This window comes from Actinia tenebrosa, unplaced genomic scaffold (assembly GCF_029948245.1).
Source record: "Actinia tenebrosa isolate PJP-AT-01 unplaced genomic scaffold, QUT_ActTen_1.0 PGA_scaffold6__47_contigs__length_16458017, whole genome shotgun sequence".
Classification (NCBI taxonomy): Eukaryota; Metazoa; Cnidaria; class Anthozoa; order Actiniaria; family Actiniidae; genus Actinia; species Actinia tenebrosa.
The window spans coordinates 12,230,611-12,249,748 of NW_028292583.1; the positions used below are offsets into that span (position 1 = coordinate 12,230,611).

Sequence of the window (19,138 nt, forward strand, 5' to 3'; positions counted from 1 at the left end):
CTCTTGTTTCGTTCACTTGACTGAAACACTTTAAAGCTTTTAAAGCACGTATTTACACGTTTATACGTGCACGATACCCACAAACAGCAATTTCAAAGACTGGCCAATATAACTATTGGTTAACGTTTGTTTTCTCATATTTTTCTCATTTATAGAAATTTCAGAATAAGCTGTCAATTTACCAATGACCAACCAATCAGATGTCTTTGTTACACGTGATCTTTCAGTTTGTGTTGGTTTAGGTGGCGCATATCTATTTTTCGTTCATCAACAGTTTCAAAGTACAACACGTAGGTTGGAACTGTGCAAAGTGAATAGTATTCAACTCAGTATATATAGTCGTGCATAGCAAGGCGAGTTTAAAAAAAAAAAGAGATTGGAATGCAAAACAACCATTTCAATAACAGAATCGTCTCAAGCTGCGATCTTATAGGTTCATGTACAAATGCTTCAAATTCTAATGAGATTTTTCATTTGAAAAGTGAGATTAGAATAAATAGATGATATCTGGTTCAACATAACATCGTTTACTCTGCATTGTCTTTCCCATTATGCTACTTCCTTTTTAGATATTAGAGTTTTTCAATATTTTTTTTCATTTATTTTTCATGAATAATTGATTATTTATTTTTTCATGAATTACCGATGGAAGCATACTTTTTCTTTGATACAATCGCATATCCACATCATTGTGTTAGTGGAAACATATTGTTTTGTCAGTTTTTATAACGAAGCGGTCTATTACATTTGTTCTTCGCATGTTCATCTATTCAGAATGCTTCAAACTTGACAAATATTTCTTATTTGTAAATATATCAGAATTCAAGACTTTAACTAGTACTCGAATCAGTGTAAATATAATATATCTTGGGCAGCTTATTAGGGTCTGCGTACGAGATTGCTCTGTAAAAATCTGCTCCTGCTCCGGGCCGTATGTGGTTACAGCTCAGAGCCCATGCGGTTCATTGCGCGTCTCTTTAGATTGGATTCTTAGATTTATGGTTTGATTAAGATAACCATTTAGGCTTAAGCGTTTTTTGAATTCAAAACTATAATAACATAAGCGTTTGAAATGGTGGTGTTTTTTTCAGGAGAAAGATAGAGAGTTCATTTATTTTCCTGGTTTTTATAGCACTTGTGTTAGTATAGTACTCGCCAAAGAATTCCGCACGATTTTTGAATCTGATCCCACTTTATTATCTAACAAAACATGATCACCATGTAACATCGGTAGATCCTTAAGCAATCTTACTTTACTAATGCACTTCCTTCAGCCAGAACACAAGAGCCTATTCAAAACATAGCCACTCGTAAATTAATTACATCCACCATTTATGTCCTTGAGAATGAAGATTTACATTTAACGCTAATTACATGTGTGACAGCGCTAGCACATAAGCTATAAAAGAGGCGAACAAGTTGAGCTTCACCATGACAGATGCTGCGTTCTTTCTAGCAAACCAATGAGTGCTCAGTACAGAGTTTTACGTAAGTTGCATATGTTTAGGCGATCGTTTATCGATTACTGACTTTCCTGGGAGCTCTGAGAAGCATAAATAGTCTGTATCTGTTCATTAAAACGAACAGAGTATCGTGACGGAACAGAGTGGTTCAAAGATAGATGTCGAGAAACTTCCATCGGTAAGTACTGCTACACTTTCTTTGCATTAATAATAAATTACGAAAAAAAAGTCTTGATTCTAAAACGTTTGAACAATATTCCTTTGATATCATGTTTTTTTCATTCATACTAAGTGAATGAAGCGCGCTCTCATTCATTAGAACCTCGTATGAAGATTAAAAATTGATCTGCCTCGACGTCATTTCGGTTACCGAAATTAAGGTTCAATTTGCTGCACTTTAAGTGTTCTGCCAAACACGACGCAAAGCAACCGGTGCGATCGACTGCATGCGTCAAACATGTAATTTGGGAAACCTATTCATATGAAGTTTGATAAATCTTTTACTAAAGGCTTTCTGTGACGTAAGCAAGTAAAGCAGTAACCTGAACTTTACGCACAGAATCTCAGTCGGTTTATATTGTCGACTACAGCCAGAAGTCTTCCATTGTTGTGACGTAAACAAATACAGCAGTATATGAACTTTACGCACAGAATCTCAGTCGGTTTATATTGCTGACTACAGCCAGAAGTCTTCCATTGTTGTGACGTAAACAAATACAGCAGTAACCTGAATTTTAGGCACAGAATCTCAGTCGGTTTATCCGACTAGAGCTAGGAGTCTGCTATTATCGTTGAGCGAAATTCGGTTGGACATAAAGAAATGACAATTTGCATGGAAACTTAGTATTTGGTTGTGTGTTTGATATGCCGTTAGGTGGTTTGACGTTTTCCCTCTATCTTAAAGATCTTTATTGACAGAATTACCAATAATAGTGTCAACATCGCTAGAGAATTCAGGCAAGGAACATGAAATTTTACTGAGTCATTTTGCTGAATAGGGATAAAAACCATTTGTTTCAACTGTCAACGATGCTAACACTTGCTAACACTTCTTATCAGAATAAATACTAAGAAAACAACCCTATCGATGCAATCGGCAGAAAACGGCATGCATGTGTCACGCTGATGTTGACCGGACAGTGTTTTTTCCCGCCGGCGGGAAAATTCCTTAGCGTTCGCCTTAGGGGATCCTCGTATCGTATCCTCGTATCAACGTTATCCCACTGCGCCAAGAAAAGGGTTCTTTTAATAGTAATGTTCTTGTAGCAAGTATATTCAAGAAGAGAAAGTTGCGTGACCACACTATTAAACTGTGTAGCAGGATGTAATAATCTTTCTGCCAAAGATTAAAAGCATTTGGCGCCGCTGTGTGTTTTCAGCTGAGCTACAACTAACAGAGCGGTGGAGTGAATTTAATTGAATCAATGCGCCGAGATTAATCTGGATCCATTAACATGACTTTTGGCAAAAGATAGTCTGTAAACCAAAGTGGGGATCGTAATATGGGTATGCAGTAGAGTGAAAGACACCTTGAATTTCAAAGTCAGGCCGCGGTCCTTGAGTGTTTTTAACTGAATGATATTGATGAATGAAAGGAAGATAGGATCCTAAGGTTTTTTTTTTCAATATTGTGCCTCGTTTATTTGACATCATCAATAATCACGATCAGCACATTGATAAAAAGCCTTATCTTTGTCTTTGTTCACGGCTAACGCTCAAAGGTCATATTTTAATGGCTGTGATGATCAGATTGTTACTAGGATGGTCCTATTAAAACTACATAGTGATCTCTCGTTAGATAAGATGAACGAATATTAAACACCCTTGTGGGTGTATTACGACCTTAACGAGGTGCAAGTCTGGATCAAACGCCAAACCGGCGAATACAAGATGGCGGACACCCAACACTCATCATCAAGCTGCTCCTCTTTATATATTTTACGCTCGTTTTAAATATGATGTACATCGGCGAAGCATGACTGTATCGTAGAACTAATTGTAAGAGTTCCAGTACTGATGTTGTAAATCGTATAATACTAGTGGTATAGCCAGAAATTATAGCTCATGAGTTGAAGTACGCCGACTCTATCGACGACAACATTTATTGTAAGTAAATTATTTGAATAACCCATTTAGTCGTAGGTTTAATTGTTAGTGTTTGTTATAATCTTTTCTGTCGTACTTCTTGATTGTTTTGTTAGTGTACACACCATTATTAGTACAGTCAACATTTTTTTGTTACCCGAAACGGATTACCTGTGTTACCAAGAGACGAGATAGCCTGGAAAGAAAATCTTCTCAAGGGCTCCCAGAGATGATTTGCAATCTAGGCGCGCAATGCATTGTTTGTAAGAGCGAACATTTTTTATTGTCTCTTGTCAAAACGAAATATTTCCCGCCACTAACAACAACGACATTTATGATTTTCAACCATTCCCAAGAGAATTAAATAACAAAAGACACGGCGGCCATGTTGGAGGATATAACAAAAGAATTCATTGATAATTCTTTTGTTAAGTTCCTCCAACATGGCCGCCGTGAAAACCATCAATTTCTAAAATATTTGGTGAATCCTTCTGAGTATAAATTTCATTTTCGTTATTTTTGGGTAACTTCCTGAAGCGGTTGTTTATCGAGCTGAAAACCTGGAACTTGAAAATATTGATAAGCGAAATCACCTGGACTTAATGCGAATAGTTTCGACCAGGATGTTTAGTCAAACATTCGCGTTTTTTAAATATTTAAAACTTTTAGCTAGAAAATTGCACATAGTCATCATGATTATGAATGTTCTTAAAAGGAGTCAATCTCTCTAGGGGGTCGAGAGAACCCATTCATAAATTATGAATAATGCACTGGCTTGCTGCGCGCTTAACAAATCGATCGATGTCCATTAATACTCTGCAAAGGAGTTGAATGGGTCTCCCAATTAGACATATATATATATATATATACACTGAGTACTTGTGTTCAACCTTTCTTACATTAGAAACATAAACACTAGTGTTTGCACTGAATATTAGCACACATTGAACGTTTTATTTTGAGCTGCTGCTGGTTTATTAATCCCTTATTCTCCTTTAATAAATCGTGACGATATCAACCCCCATACTGAGCGCCATCGTTTCTTTCTTATTAATGTCTAATTTTAATTTGACAAAATGTTAAAATCTTGCGTATTTTGTTTTCGGAATAATTAGACACTTCAACAGACTTAACCAAAGACGATCAAAATTTCATTAAAAGTATGTCATTTTTTGACGTCCTCTTAACGAAAGGGAATGTCTTGCGAAGGGTTTAACCAATGAAATTAGACCATAATTAAACTAATTCCGCGCACATCGAGTGAACGTTCGGTGTTGTGAAATAAAACCATGTGATTACGCAATATATAAGAATACTAAAACGCAAGGCTAGATGAACTTATAGTGCTTACTATTGGGGAATAAAATTTATACAACTTAATTGCGAGTATTTACAAAAATTATGCTTTGTACTTTATAAATTCCTTGATTCCAAAGTATTAATATTTAACTAAGTGCAAAACGACTGTCAGGTTTTCCAACTAACCCCAAACTACTTGAATAATTAAATCGTCGTATCCTGACAAATGAAGAATTGCCTAGATCAATCATAATTGCCTTAGTTAGTACCTGCTCTAGTTTCAATCTCCGGCGGTACTGCTACTTCTAGTTTGCTTTATTGGACTCGGAATTTCTCCCAGAAGAGCGCTTGATCGATCTGAGATGGAACAAAATTTATCTTCATTTAATGATGTAAGTTTATTTAGTAACGAATGTTTTTCCTTTTTCCTTTCCTTTTCCAGTCTGTAATTTCGTAGTCGACTATAATTCTTGGGAAGTTTTTCGTGCAATTATACTAGGAAAACAAAATTCTCTGATAACTTGCATATATACATGCTATAACTGATTACTTGTTATCAAAGTGATTACATCACCAACATCTTTATCAAATCGGTGATGCTGTTGTTACAACTGTTCCAAAGATGGAAGTAAAATATGAAACGATGGTGCAGCAGCTTATTCGTTTCTCAATGCATCGGACAACTCAGGATCGATTTCTTAACTCGCTGTCATTGGTCAGTAGAAATACTTATTGAGTTATTCAGTAACCAGCCGCGTCTTCTGTTCTTCTGGGTTTCTCCCTTATCTTTCCTCTCTCCGCTAAACGTACCAGTAAAGTTCTAAATTTCAATTGTATTAAGTGGATTAAGAGCCACTCTGTAAATCCCGTTTTATTTGATTTGAAAATAGAATTTTTTTTGACTGTAGATATTTGCTCGATTTTTGAAACACCCGGCCCAAGGGTCGCCCAAGGGTTTTGTATCATTTGTCTGCGGATCACGGCGTACTGGTATCAAAATGGTCTTGGTTGTATTCAGCTCAGAACTAATTAGAATGTTTTAATGATTTTTCAGCGATCGGTTTTTAAAGGTTATTGACACAAGTTATTTCCTTGTCGAGGTTCTTATCCTTGTAATTAAGGGACCAGCAATGTCGTTCGGCGGCCTTTAATTGGCCCGCGCATGCGCTTTAGATGAAAAGTGGAAAATCCGGCTTTAGTACGGAAGCAAACCGAACTAGAGGCATGTTTTATCAGTTTTTTTTAATAAGAAACGCAACTGACGAACGAAAAAAAATATTTAAAAACCGAAAAGACTGCTAATATGAACAAAGATTTTTCATTGTTTCATTTTGTAAACGCACAAATATATTTAAAAAACATTGTTTTGTGTTCGATGTGTTTCTTATTTCTTTCGCCTGTTTGAGTTGTATTTACCGTTTTTCCTTCAATAAAAACCAGTTCCTTATTATAATAAATTCATTTTCTGGTCTTGTTTTGGTATTATCCATAATAGAGTGATGAGTTACGGAATAACTATGAAGAAAGACTTGCGTCACTCTATCGTGTTATTTATTGTTGAATCGGTCAGATACAAAACAGCACAAGTGATATTCTAAAGGCTTGATTGATGCCCTTAGGCTGCATGTCTTCTAAACCAGTCTCGTTACTTTGTATCTATTTAAATAATTGGTTCAAGAAAACCTAACGAAAACCCAGGAAACGAATAATATGACAGGGGAATTGAGGAGTGAAAATAATTTTCTGTTTTGTTAAGTAATTTTATTTCTTTCTTTTAAGATGAAAAAGAAAAAATTTAGACAGTTTACATGATTTTAATAACAAACATTCATTAGTTAATTTTCACAAAACTATTAGCCAAAGCTGTTCTACGATATTGATATTTATTTGATATATATTTAATATACATTCATGTGTTGCAAAGCATTGACTGTTTCTACAGATGAATATATTATATACATGTATATGCATAACATATCGGTAACAATTACTTATTGCACGACGTCATGTTGCGCAACTTATAGACGGACTAGTTCTTAAACGTTCACATTAATAAGCCATGCTTCCCTGCATTAATATATTAAATGAGTATGAAAATATTGCTAGAGAGGTCTCATTTGAGAAAGCCTCGCTGTCGTGCAGTTTACAGTATTGCGCGCGCAAACGTATGAACGTAGTAATATATAGGGTATTGTTTACAAGTCATAATAAAACTGTTCTGCGGCGCGGATGTTAGCGATCGACCTAAGCTGTTACCGTCACGTTAAAAGCTACAAGGTCAAACGACAAATTAACGATTCCAAAAGGTAAAAACAGAATATTGACTTGGATTATAAGTTTTGTACGTATGGTTGACTTACGTAACACAGTGTTAATGTTTGTAACAAACTGCATGTCAATTATTGCTTTAGTCCACAAGTAAGAAGGACATTAATTACTCACAATAGAGAAGCTGTTTGCAATAGCCTAACTTTTTGATCAAGTGTGATGGTAATCATTTCATGATACAGTATTTATCTGACACATGCTTGCTTGTTATATATAGTACTCCAGTATGGTATAGTGTGCAAAGTTCTGTCCGGTATCGTAATATCACGTGAATATGTCGCGACTTTCTTCGCTAGTGGTTTTAACTTTTAACCTTACGAGAAGTTCATTTATCTATAAGTGTTTCCTTCGCAATCGATGGATCTAAAATCACGATCTTATTTTGCGAATCGATGGGAGCTTTTTCTTTAGTAGTTCAGTAAAATACTCAGCCGTTTATTTCATATCATTCAACTTTCAAAGTAGTCTTTTAGATTGATGATAGATTCAAAAAAGACACACAGATCCAAGCACTCAGTGTGGTGAATAAAGGTGCTACTATGGTGCCTATGCTTTGTATTTTTTCTGTAGCAAATATGCCGCTTACTATAGCATTGACTAGCTCTACCAAACATAACACTCAGACCAAACTAAAACCATAGAAACTTCAACTATACAATCACAATGTATCGCAAAAAGTTATTGCTTTAAAATGACTTTTCGTTACCTAGATTTACTATTACAACACTTAAGCCACCTCTAAAATCATTAATCAAAGTCAGTTCGAATCAAAAGCTAATTGTAAATGAATATTTACGGTAGGTCTGTCAGAGTCTGAAGCAGTGGGCTTTCCGAATGATTTGACATTATCGGCAAATTGAACATATTTTGAACAGGTCACCTGTCAACGGGAAACACACTAATTAGCCTATTCGTTCTTTTTTTGCATTTTACTAAGCAATATTTCCCATAGAACTTGAAAACATATGTAAATGACTTAGTAAAGAAAACTAATTTCATAAATATTATGATAGAGTTGTTCTCAGGAACAACGTAAGGTTCAAATGTGGTTGAATTTTGTTTTTTTCCCCTTCGATAGCTGGTTAGTGATTCAATCAGTCATTTGTGATACATCGTAAGTATTGAGAAAGACTGTTAGATATTTAACAAACATTGAAATATTCATTAATACTCTTATTCAGATACAAAACCGCTAAAACAAGTCTAATACAATCTATTCCGGCTCTCGATAGAGTTAAAACAAGAATGACTTACGTTGAAAATCACAAATATTGCTAAGAGCTTTCAAGTAGCTTGTGTATATTTTGCCTTCGGTCTCGTTTTGATCTGAAAACCCATTTTTTCAGTTAAAAGCCGATTCAGTGTCGTACTTGTTCGACAAAGAGTATCACGAAGCTTTCTGATATCTCAAAGCACTCAGACTCACAAATCTTGCTAGGTTTATATTTTTACCTCTTTATTCTTGTTCTTTTAACTCATTAATTCAAGAGTGTTTTGCTCCCCTACCGTCGACAGTATTATTGAGAGTGGTATTTAATATTTTGCTAACACATGTCGCATAAGTCAGGTCATAGGCTTGTTTCTTCACCTCTATTCAATAAATAACATTCCTAATTACTCTACAGAACTACTCACAACCTGCTTTCCTCATTTGCATGAGTTTCAAAGAAGCATATTAAGAATCTGTACGTGTGCGTTGAATACGACTTGGCCGGCTTTCCTTGATTTTTCTTTCCTATATTCTGTTTTTCTTTTGTGTAAAACCCGGCGTTACGAAAAGATACGAATCAAGCCATTTTGTTGATAGTGTTGTTCCCGATCAACGTGAAGATCGCCTCACTGATGTATTGTCGGGTTTCCACAGCTTGTGTCAGATCTACTGTATTACTAATAAACCGCCAAAATCTAAATACTAAACAATGAGTTCTTTTTATAGCAATCGGGCGCAAAGCCAGGGCCTCTTCACTAAATAGAAACTCTTTGATGTTAATACATTTTTCATAGTTGTTATTCTATAAGTGTTGTACATTTTTTTATTATCCCACGAGAAGGGGATGGTTTCAGTTAAATGTTACATGTCACAGAAAGGTTTTCGCTTTATTTACGTAATTCATATAAATGAAATACCGTCAAGGCACAAGTTAACTTTTAATGGTAAGAGCTTTGTTAGTAAACTGCTTCAATACCAAAGCATTAATATCACTAGCAAGCTGGAAAAATCTCGATTGGTTTTTTTTTTATTAAATACAGAAATATTCAGTAACTCAATTGAAAAACGATCGGAAAAGTTTGCATCCTCAGGAAATACAAGCCAACAAATTGTTTCTTGCGATGTTTATTTATTTTCTCAAATCCATTTAAACCCTCTTTTAACAAGAAATCATTTTTAGTTTCTTTCAGGGTTATGCTGTTAAATCCTAATCAAGTCATAGTTCCGCCGTGTCAAGTATAATATCTACGAACGGAGTAGAGATTCATTCTCCAAGCTGTTTCAGTGAAGACTCCGAGCGAAAACTCACCAAACTTTAACAATGAGGAATAACAGTCGAGCATAAAGAATGCTGATGAAAAAAGCTAAGAGGCAAAGGATGATGTCGATACAAAGCTAACGGGAAAGCAAGAATTCCAAAGCCTCGGTGGAATCAGCTTTATGGATGGAAACGACACATCAAACCCGGTTGATACTGTAGCTTTGTATTCACCTGAAATATCAATTGCTTTGATCGTCTTGTTGGGGTTATTCGACATTATCAGCATCGTAGCCAATGGTATGGTTTTAATGACAGTCTATTGCAATCCTCGCTTACGGTCCAACACCAATGTCTTCATAACAAACTTATGTCTAGTGGATCTAATAGCTGGCTGCCTTCTGCTGCCTCTGGTTATTGATTCTATTGGCCGTCACGAGGCGAGATTTGGCGTGCTCTGCGAGCTGGTTGGGTTTATTGATGCTACATATTCGTGTGCTTCTTCACTCACTATAGCTGTCATAGCCTTAGACCGTTATCATTCCATTGTTAATTGTCTATACTATGAGAATATCGTCACTCGACGTCGAACTATTATTGCCATCATTTGGATATGGCTTCAGACATTATTTATCGCTTTGTGTCCTTTAGCTGGTTGGGGACGATATACGTTCGATTCTGCACAATTCAAATGCTCGTTGGACCTCCCAGATCGCAATGGCTTTCTCTGGTTCATGTTCTGTACAAGTGTAGTTATTCCATTCAGTGTTATTGTGTTCTGTTACACTCAAATTCACCTAGTAGCAAGACGACATGCAAAAAACATGGTGGCTATTCACATCCAAGATACAGGCAAACGTGTTAGAGCTGTATCAACGAGAAAAACTAGACTAGTGTACCTAGTAGTGGGCTTATACACGACATGTTGGCTTCCTATTTATATCGTTAAGCTATTTCAAAGCATTGCTTCGGATATCACAATACCTCCATCAGTCATAACACTTTCTACAGTTTTGTCTCTAGTCAATGGATCGTGTAATCCTTTCTTGTATGCTTTGATAACCAGTCAGTATCGAGCAGGGATGAACCGCATGAATAGACGATTCAAGCGAAAATTCGGAAGAACTGTTGCCACACCTTCTGTTGAACAATCCAAGAGCTCTTGGTCTGTTTCTAGACCTATTTCGAATTTATATCGTTATTTTCAAGAAAACGACGGAGGAAATATGCTTGCTTGTATTGGGAGAACCTACAGTGATGATGATGACCGGCTTGAACGTCCACAGAGAAGTCAGACGTTTTTTAATCCTAAAAATACCACTCCCTCGCCTTCCAATCAGCGCAAAAATCAACCTCAAACATTACAGATACCAAATAAATCTAAAAAATGCAAACGAAGCGTAAACGGTTGGGTTCAAGAAGATAAGGATACAAAAAGCTTGAGTATACCACTCAAAACGATTGGTAGACAAGAACATGATGAAGATTCTTTTTCTGATCTTGAAGTTTCCGGTGAATTGAAATCACTAACGGGAACAAATAGCTCAGAAAGAAAGAGGAACACACGAATCAATCAACGGAATTCTGATAATAATACTTTTCGTAAAGCGGTTTCATTCCAAACTGGTCAGAATTATCTGGAAGTGATTGGGCCGGTTTCTATTGATAAGCAATCTCAGACGACGCGAAAGTCAAACAGTGTGCTTGGTACGATTAAGGAAGTGGAGAGTGTTGAAACTAAAGATAAACATCAAGTTAATAAGCTGGATGAAGATGAACACCGCTGTGACGATACCAAATGGGAAAACGAAGAATCCACGAGAACAAAAACAAATGGAGATGAGAACACTGAAAGTGGAATGTCAGTTGAATCAGATGAGAAGTTCAATGTGAATAATGACAATAAGACGAGACAAGTTAACGTGAAATCAGCGAGAAAACCACTTGACGACGTTATTAATAACGTTGAAGATAATTGCCAAGAGACGCTGAAGATAAAAGATCAACATGGCGAAGATGAGAGAAGTGCTGTGGAGAAGACTTGTGACAGGGACTGTATAGCAAACTATACAGCTAATGAGATTAACTGAACTATAAAAAACTATAGGAATTGTTTGTGGTGTTTTTTGACACTTCGGTAGAATATATAGGAAATAATTAAGCTATTTATCGCTTTAGACATACATTCAAACGGACATAAGGTAAATTAAAAAAGAAAATAGCGTTGGGTTATTCCGACAATGATGGCTTCAATTCATCACCACACGCCACACACACACACAGCAGACTAATGGACTAATTCAATATTCTTACCGCGAAGAGCATTTTTCATCATCTTTTGTAAGGTCAATATAAAAATCCCCAAAACAAATACATCATAATAAATAATCGCGAAGCATATATTTAATTGATGATGTAGTTCAATGCATAAGCCCAAAGATCTCGTGCTGATGTTTTATATTATGCTGAAACTTAGCGTCAAAAACCCTGCTGTCCAAGCCACGCTAAAACCGCTCCAATATAATGTCTTTCGCTTAAAACTGAAAATTCCTGCAAATGAATGAATAATTCTAGTAACAAAATATACCGGTCCAGCTTAAATATTCATCAGTATTTTGTCTTAATGTCAGGTAAATTTGCCCCTTGGGCTTCGTAAAATAATGGCTACTTTATTGTAGGATGAAGCTTTCTGATGGTAAAAGTATTTCTAATACAATTATACTAGATTACCCGCCTGATATGCTAGACAGTATGAGTTATGGTAATCGTCATCTGCTGGGCTTCCGTGATGGTTTAAAGATCACCATAGTAACAGAAAGTTAAATCAACAATTCATGAAGGTGGAGAAAGTATTAATTTTGCCCTTTATTTAGTTGTTCTTAAGGTCTTTCAGTTCCAAATGGTGTTTTTTAAAGTACCTGATGGAATGATGCGTTGTAAAGAAAAATAGTGAATGGACGAAACGAAACAGGAGTTTTTCTAAAGTGGATTAATGATTCATGGTTACACGATGAGTATCATCTTGAAAATGGGCGAAATACTGCTGTTTTTGTATGATCGCAGACGCATGTTTTCGCTCACAGAGCCTGCGCTCCTCTTGCATTAACTGGTCAGCAACGAGCTGTGCATGCGCATGCGCTCCCGTACCCGAGCCTGTGTTGTCTTGGTCTTCGCCAATCTCGTACCCAGAGCCCTTATTTCCTACTGCACATGCTCGACGAAATAAATGAGCATGCGCAGTAAGAAATAAGGGTATTGGGTACGAGGTTGGGTCTTCGCGCTAGAACTGGGTGGGCGAGTCTGTAGCACCATCTTTATCACGTGATGAAGTACGACTAAACGAGTAATGAAAAGGGACGAGTATAAAGAACCCGAAATGTATTGACACAGTAGAACAAGACTTGTGTGACAAAAACAACCAGAAGGAAAACCATGATCAAGATTTACGTGGACCTTATATACTTGCGAGCGAAACCAATAACTGAATAAAGTAAGGTCGAAATTTGTAATCGTAAACTAAGGCAGATAAAAATTATTTAAGAAGCTAAAATAGCTTTCGTCTTCTATGGGAAAAGACGAAAGAACTTATCAGTTAGATTTGACTGACTGGACAAATTGGAATCCATGGTTTGTCGAGGACGAAAAGGTCACTCATCAGTGATCCTCTGTTATTAACTAAGCTACTGTTCGTCTGCCCTATCTCATACCTGTCTAACCCATGGGCGCGCAAATACCTTAAAAAGACGGAGCACTCAATCAGACGTAGACAAGTGCGCACCTTCAGCTCAGCTTCCTTTGAGAGCAGTGAATCAAATACAAGTAGTTCATTTGATAGATGAGCAGGTGAAGTGGGTCGTAAAGAAATTATTAAAGGTTAGTAAGAATGACCAAAATTGACTCAGTTATGTCGGAGTACAGATCCCCTGCTATTAGGTGCCGGAGTATCGGATACGTCACCTCTGGGTATATTTTAGGATACCCGGTATATAAGATCGTATTGTTTCCTCTTCGCTCAAAAATCGATCGATTTCTATAAAACTTCAGATTCCTTGAATTGAAATCATGAGACTACCGTAATTCTGTCTGCCGAGTTTGAACAAATTCTATCACAAGTAGTTGCGCTGCAAGATAGACCTAAAAACTGAACATAAAAATAATACAATCGACATATATCGGAGTCAACGTTTAAATAAAAGAAGATATTATTAAACCGCAGCATTTCACGGGAAATATGTTACCGGAGAAAAAGCGACAACAAAAAAGCTGCGGTACCTCACGGGTTTTTGGTCAAATCCTTTTTTTTTTTTTTACGTATTAAGAGTTTTTTTGAGTTTGTCGAAGCCCCAGTCCGCTGTAATAACAAAGGAACAGTCTGTCAGTTGTCTGTGAGTGAAGCGTTCTACTTGAGATTTTATTTCGTTTGCCAAAGGAAAAACAAACTGTTATATCACATTCGATTTTTTCGTACCCCTACCCCCCTTAATAAATCTATTCTCCGTTCCTGTATATATTAATAGCATTCTTGTTTCTGATTGGTTATGCTTCTAAAGACCAGCTGCTCCTCAAAGACCTATTTCCCCAATCTAACAGACCAGTGTTAGGCTAGTTTTACTCATTCATATTACTAATTACGAGTCTCATTTCGTTTTGTGAAGGATTTGCAGTCGTCATGACCTCGCTGTGATCTGCATGGGACGTCATAACTCAGTGCACGTTTCACGCGGATGGTCACTTCTCTTACACCTTTTTATGAGTACTAGTGGAAAAAAAACATGGTACACTGATCAACCGTAAGTATAACTTTCTTGATCAAAGAGTAAAGAGTTAGTTTGATTGAAATGGTTTTGGACTGAGCTGTGCAAGTTATGCATGATCAATACTGAATGCGATATCTGCATCAATCTTCTTTTCAGTCTTTTTCGTAGAAAGAAACCCTGTCCTAGTATATTTACGATATTCATATATTATTATTTCAATATCGTTATATGCTTATGCGGATTTTTCCCCTTTTCCTTTTGAAGATATAATGTCAGAAAACGCGTTTCACTTCTTGCGTTCTGAAAAACGAAGCAACAACAGAGATTTCATAGCCTTAATTACAGCCTATACCTCGCATCGTTTACCGACAAATTCTACCAAACTGACGTTTCCTGACAATTATATATTCTGTCCTAATTTCATTTCTAGTTTTATTCTTTTATTCTTTCGGGTTTTGACAATTTTTCAACAAGATTTAGTCCCCTAATACAAGACACAAGCCAAACTAGTTGTTCTAACAGAGGAAGTTAGTTTCGCGGGATATTTACTCTAAAGAAAACTTAGGTGTTAATTTAGAATGGATAGTTTAGAATATCGTGTGTTAAGGTGCCAACCTCAAAGGCTTTTTTGAACTATTTCCACAGTTCAGTATTGATCAGTAATACACCGGCGATGATACTCTTACAATAGAATGACGAAAATCAGTGTAATAAATTTTCGTAGGTTAATGTATGTAAGGCCCTGGCTAAACGAGGAAACATGTTTCAGAAACATATTCACCGCGCGCATGTTTCCCGCTCGATGTTTCCCAGTTTAGCCACATGCGAAACATTGCTGCGCGCCACGAATTTTGCTTCCAAGACGCAAAAAATGTTTTTGCTGTGCGGCAGAAACATTTCATGTTTCCAAGACGCATGGAAACATTGTTTCCCGATGTTTCCTGACAGTTTTGCCACCTTAGGAAACATTTAGGGAAACATGTTCTGGAAACATGTTTCCTCGTTTAGCCAGGGCCTAAGCTAAAATATTATCTGAAATATTACGAATTCGAAACACTTTTGATATTGTTGTGTCTCATGCATGCCCGTCATATTGGTAGCATGAAGTTGTCTTTCGGTTAGTGTGTCTTGTTAAACCAACCAACACTCGCTGTTATCATCTGTTCAGTTCAGTTGTTATTTCATTCCCTTGGGCCGGATGACTTTAATTAAAAGTCAAAAATTCTTACCTAATTAAATAATTAAGGCACTGGCTTTTTTTCTCAAAATGCGAAATCTTTGTAACGGTCGTATACTGATTTCAAGACAGTTGCACTGGGCGGTGACTTTCGTATAGGTCCTCTGAAACCTTCAGTCTCTAGTATTTCAGTCTATTAATCGCGATAATATGTTATTGAGAAATTGAGATTAAAAAATCATCCATTGTCCGGCGGTACTGACATGGTTGAAACCTTCCTGTGTGAATATTAAGCTGTCTTATGGTGCTTGTTCAACTAGTTAAAGCTATGGAGTATGACGTCAATCGAGCCAATTGAATTTCATTTTTGCGAGTCATGTTTTTTTTACTATGCATCTATATCAATAGATCACTTAGCTCGCTCTTTTTAATCAGTAAGATGGAAAGCCAGCCGACCAAAAGGCTTGTAAGCAGGCTAAATGAGAGAGGTCATATAGAATATTAAAATCAAAACTTTGTAATCGGAAATAAAAACAAATTGGATGAACGAAAAGCAATTATGTGAACAATACAATAGACAATAGAAAAGGATATCAAAGAGCAAACCGTCTTGTTTTATTAGACGTTCAAACAACAGGATGTAACTGTTACGCGCCAATGAAAACCGAGCAAAAAATTAATAAAACCAGTTCAAAATTAAAAGAATTAGTTTGTAGGTTGTGCTTGTAAACATCTTTTACAAAAAACAAACTCAGACATTAGAATAAATAGTATCACATCACGTATATCGTACAAGATTGAACCCCGCCTCGAGAGTATGACACTGACATATGTATGGACTACAGTTATAGACAATAACCATGGAAAAGCGAAAGCGACAGGAAAAATAAAATAAGAAAAAGAGAAAGAAATATAAAAAGATAGAGAGAAAATAGACTATATATATTGCAGTCAGTCTACATAAAAACGATGAAATTTCACTCCCTAAATTTAACAACCATCATTTCTTTCTGAACTGAGCAATTTGACAATTTTTAAAAAAATACAAAAAAAATGTGTGTGTGTGTGTGTGTGTGAGAGAGAGAGAGAGAGAGAAAGAGAGAGAAAGAGAGAGACTGTCTCACGCCGCTTCCCTGTAGTTAAACAAAGAAATGTTTTTTCCGCTCATAATCTCGGTTGAGATTAATTAAAACTGTAGCTGAGCAGATGATGAATGCAATAGTCATTTACTGATTTTACACTAGACATTTATAAAATAAACCTGCACTTAGTATCCTTCGTTTTCAGTTTCCTTTTAAGCCCAGCACTCTAGTACTTGTTCAGTTACTTGACAAGTGTTAACCTCATGAACAAACTATAAATTCAAGATCATTCATGATTCATCTTATTATTCAGCAGCTGCAAGTGGTCCTTTTGAAGAGGGAAGACGAGAGACTGCTGCCTGTGCTCAGTACAGATACTATCTGGTATGTTTTTTATTTACGCGCGCGTCTTTTGGATCTTAAAGCTTTAAAAGACTTTTAATTAATTGCTACAGTGGTATTTTGAATGATAAAATCATGTCTAGTGTGTCGCATTTATTGGTGGAGTTTACTCACCCCTCTCGCTATCAGTGAGTTTTGTGAGAGGACGTCGTACGTTAAGACAATATTTTGGATAATACCTTTTAATTTACAATTTTCTTTGCTTTAAATATTTCTAGGGTGAGAATAACCAGAGTTTTCATATCACTTTAGGACTGAGATATCTGTTCAAAAGAAGCAGAAACCGAAGAAAAAAAAGTTGCGGACCGCAAACTCAACAGCACAGGCTTTGTTGATCTTTGAAAAAGGAAATGAATTTCACAAAGAAATGTCCAAATTACCTATCTAATGACTCAGCCATGGTCTTAGCAGTGTTAAATGGAGTTTCTGCAATTTTTGCTGTTGGTGGGAATACACTCATTCTTGTCGCAATTTACCGCAAGACTTATCTTCAGACCGTGTCAAACTTCTTCCTCGGTTCCTTAGCAGCTGCAGACCTATTGGTCGGGCTGCTGATGAACCCTTTGAACATTGTCATGAATACTCTTCAAGCGTGGGTGCAATTTGACGGCATCTGGATGAAACTGCAATCGTTTTTATGGATTCAATTGACGACCGCAACTACTTTCAGTCTTACTGCAGTAACGTTTGATCGTTTTTTGGCAGTTATGATGGCTCTTCGATACAAGGAAACCGTTACGAGTTTTAAATGCTTTTTAATCGTATTTTTTAACTGGGCGTTTTCCATCTTTTTTGGATCCATGACATTTTGGCTTCCAAATGAACAAATGACAAGTCTTTGGAGTGCTTGCGCATTCGTTACAGTGGTAGTCCCGCTAACAGTGATATCGTTTTGCTATGTGAGGATGTGTAAAACGGCCTTTTTACACACAAGACGCATTGCTTCTCAGAATCGACTCCCAACCTTACAAAAACAGATAAACCACAAGCGTAGACAAACCAAAGCGACCTGGACAGCCGCTGTCATAATTGTAGTTTTTGTCTTCTTATTTCTACCCAGTTTTATCATCAACTGTCTTCAAATCCTTAACAAAGATCGTTGCCGTATGAACTATTACCAGTCCATTTGGGCCTGGGTGTCGTTCGTTTCCTACATTAGTTCATCTATCAATCCATGGATTTATGCTATTAGGAGTGATGAATACAGATTAGCTTTTAAATCCATATTTATGTTGAACACCGCTGGAGAACCGTCTAGATTTGGTAGCATTTTCGATAGATCAAAAGTAGAAACCACTGGTGGCGTTATTAAAAGACAAGGCACGCCTACCCAAGAGCGCCATGACACTTTTCACATTGAAAACTGTCAAGAGAATGAGGCTTCACCTGGTAACAAATACCCCTATGAAGTGGGAGCCCGCCAGGAGAGATGATTAAGGAATTAAAGGGGGTTAAAGAACTCAGCATGGTTCGTCTTATAATGATGTGTAATAAATAACAGACTACTTTACCTTGGGCACATTTTCTCTATTTCAGACCACATGTCATTCTCTTGAGAATAATATTCATATGTCTCCTCATGTGCAACCGTTAAACACAGAAATAATGCTCAAGGGAATGAAATATGGCCTAGAATGGAAAAAATACACCTAATATAAAGAAGTCTATTGCTATGACATGTGGCCAAGAATTGTTTTTGTGTAAATATTACAAGGTAAATATAATGGAAACAAAACGAATAAAAAAATAAAAGGAGGAAGAAAGAATGAAAGGGAGTGAACAAGTGGAAAACCAGGAACTAAGAAATGGAAAGGAATAAGCACATAATATTAGATAAACTTAATAATTAATAAACTTAATAAACTTGATATCACAAACTATACACATGTATATATGTATTATAAAGACCTTGATGTATCATACTGTACATTAAACTTAGTAATATGTAGTGCCAATAATTATCTAATGTCCCCTCCCCCCCCCCCCCCAACCCCCCCCCCCCCCCGAGAGAGGAATTTGGAAATTGTGAGGGGTAGGGGGCAGAGAAAGAACAATATTACAGGAGAAGGAAAGAAGA

General features: G+C 36.5%; 2 protein-coding genes and 1 long non-coding RNA gene across 6 annotated transcripts; 2 read left to right on the forward strand and 1 right to left on the reverse strand.

Moving 5' to 3' along the window:
* Positions 1–1,406: 1,406 nt before the first annotated feature.
* LOC116287804 (uncharacterized) lies at positions 1,407–12,248 on the forward strand. 4 transcript variants are annotated; one of them, XM_031694499.2, is made up of 2 exons: positions 1,407–1,641; positions 9,566–12,248. In XM_031694499.2, the coding sequence occupies exon 2, from the start codon at positions 9,826–9,828 to the stop codon at positions 11,731–11,733; it is 1,908 nt and encodes a 635-aa protein (XP_031550359.1). In that variant the 5' UTR covers positions 1,407–1,641; positions 9,566–9,825; the 3' UTR covers positions 11,734–12,248. The 4 variants fall into 4 exon arrangements, with proteins under 4 accessions (XP_031550359.1, XP_031550362.1, XP_031550361.1 ...); XM_031694502.2 differs by lacking the exon at positions 1,407–1,641 and adding an exon at positions 2,876–3,569; XM_031694501.2 differs by lacking the exon at positions 1,407–1,641 and adding an exon at positions 5,115–5,239.
* Positions 12,249–14,022: 1,774 nt separating this feature from the next.
* On the reverse strand, positions 14,023–15,841 carry LOC116287789 (uncharacterized). Its single transcript, XR_004196111.1, has 2 exons — positions 15,630–15,841; positions 14,023–14,399 (listed from the first exon to the last, which is right to left on the reverse strand). It is a non-coding gene; the product is annotated as an uncharacterized LOC116287789 (long non-coding RNA).
* Positions 14,320–18,943, forward strand: LOC116287784 (beta-4C adrenergic receptor-like). Its single transcript, XM_031694481.2, has 3 exons — positions 14,320–14,433; positions 16,973–17,043; positions 17,280–18,943. The coding sequence occupies exon 3, from the start codon at positions 17,412–17,414 to the stop codon at positions 18,492–18,494; it is 1,083 nt and encodes a 360-aa protein (XP_031550341.1). The 5' UTR covers positions 14,320–14,433; positions 16,973–17,043; positions 17,280–17,411; the 3' UTR covers positions 18,495–18,943.
* Positions 18,944–19,138: the final 195 nt, after the last annotated feature.

Bases quoted from the DNA above. Each gene is read 5' to 3' on its own strand.
- LOC116287804 (XM_031694499.2), top strand. From the start codon at position 9,826: ATGGATGGAAACGACACATCAAACCCGGTTGATACTGTAGCTTTGTAT.
- LOC116287784 (XM_031694481.2), top strand. From the start codon at position 17,412: ATGAATTTCACAAAGAAATGTCCAAATTACCTATCTAATGACTCAGCC.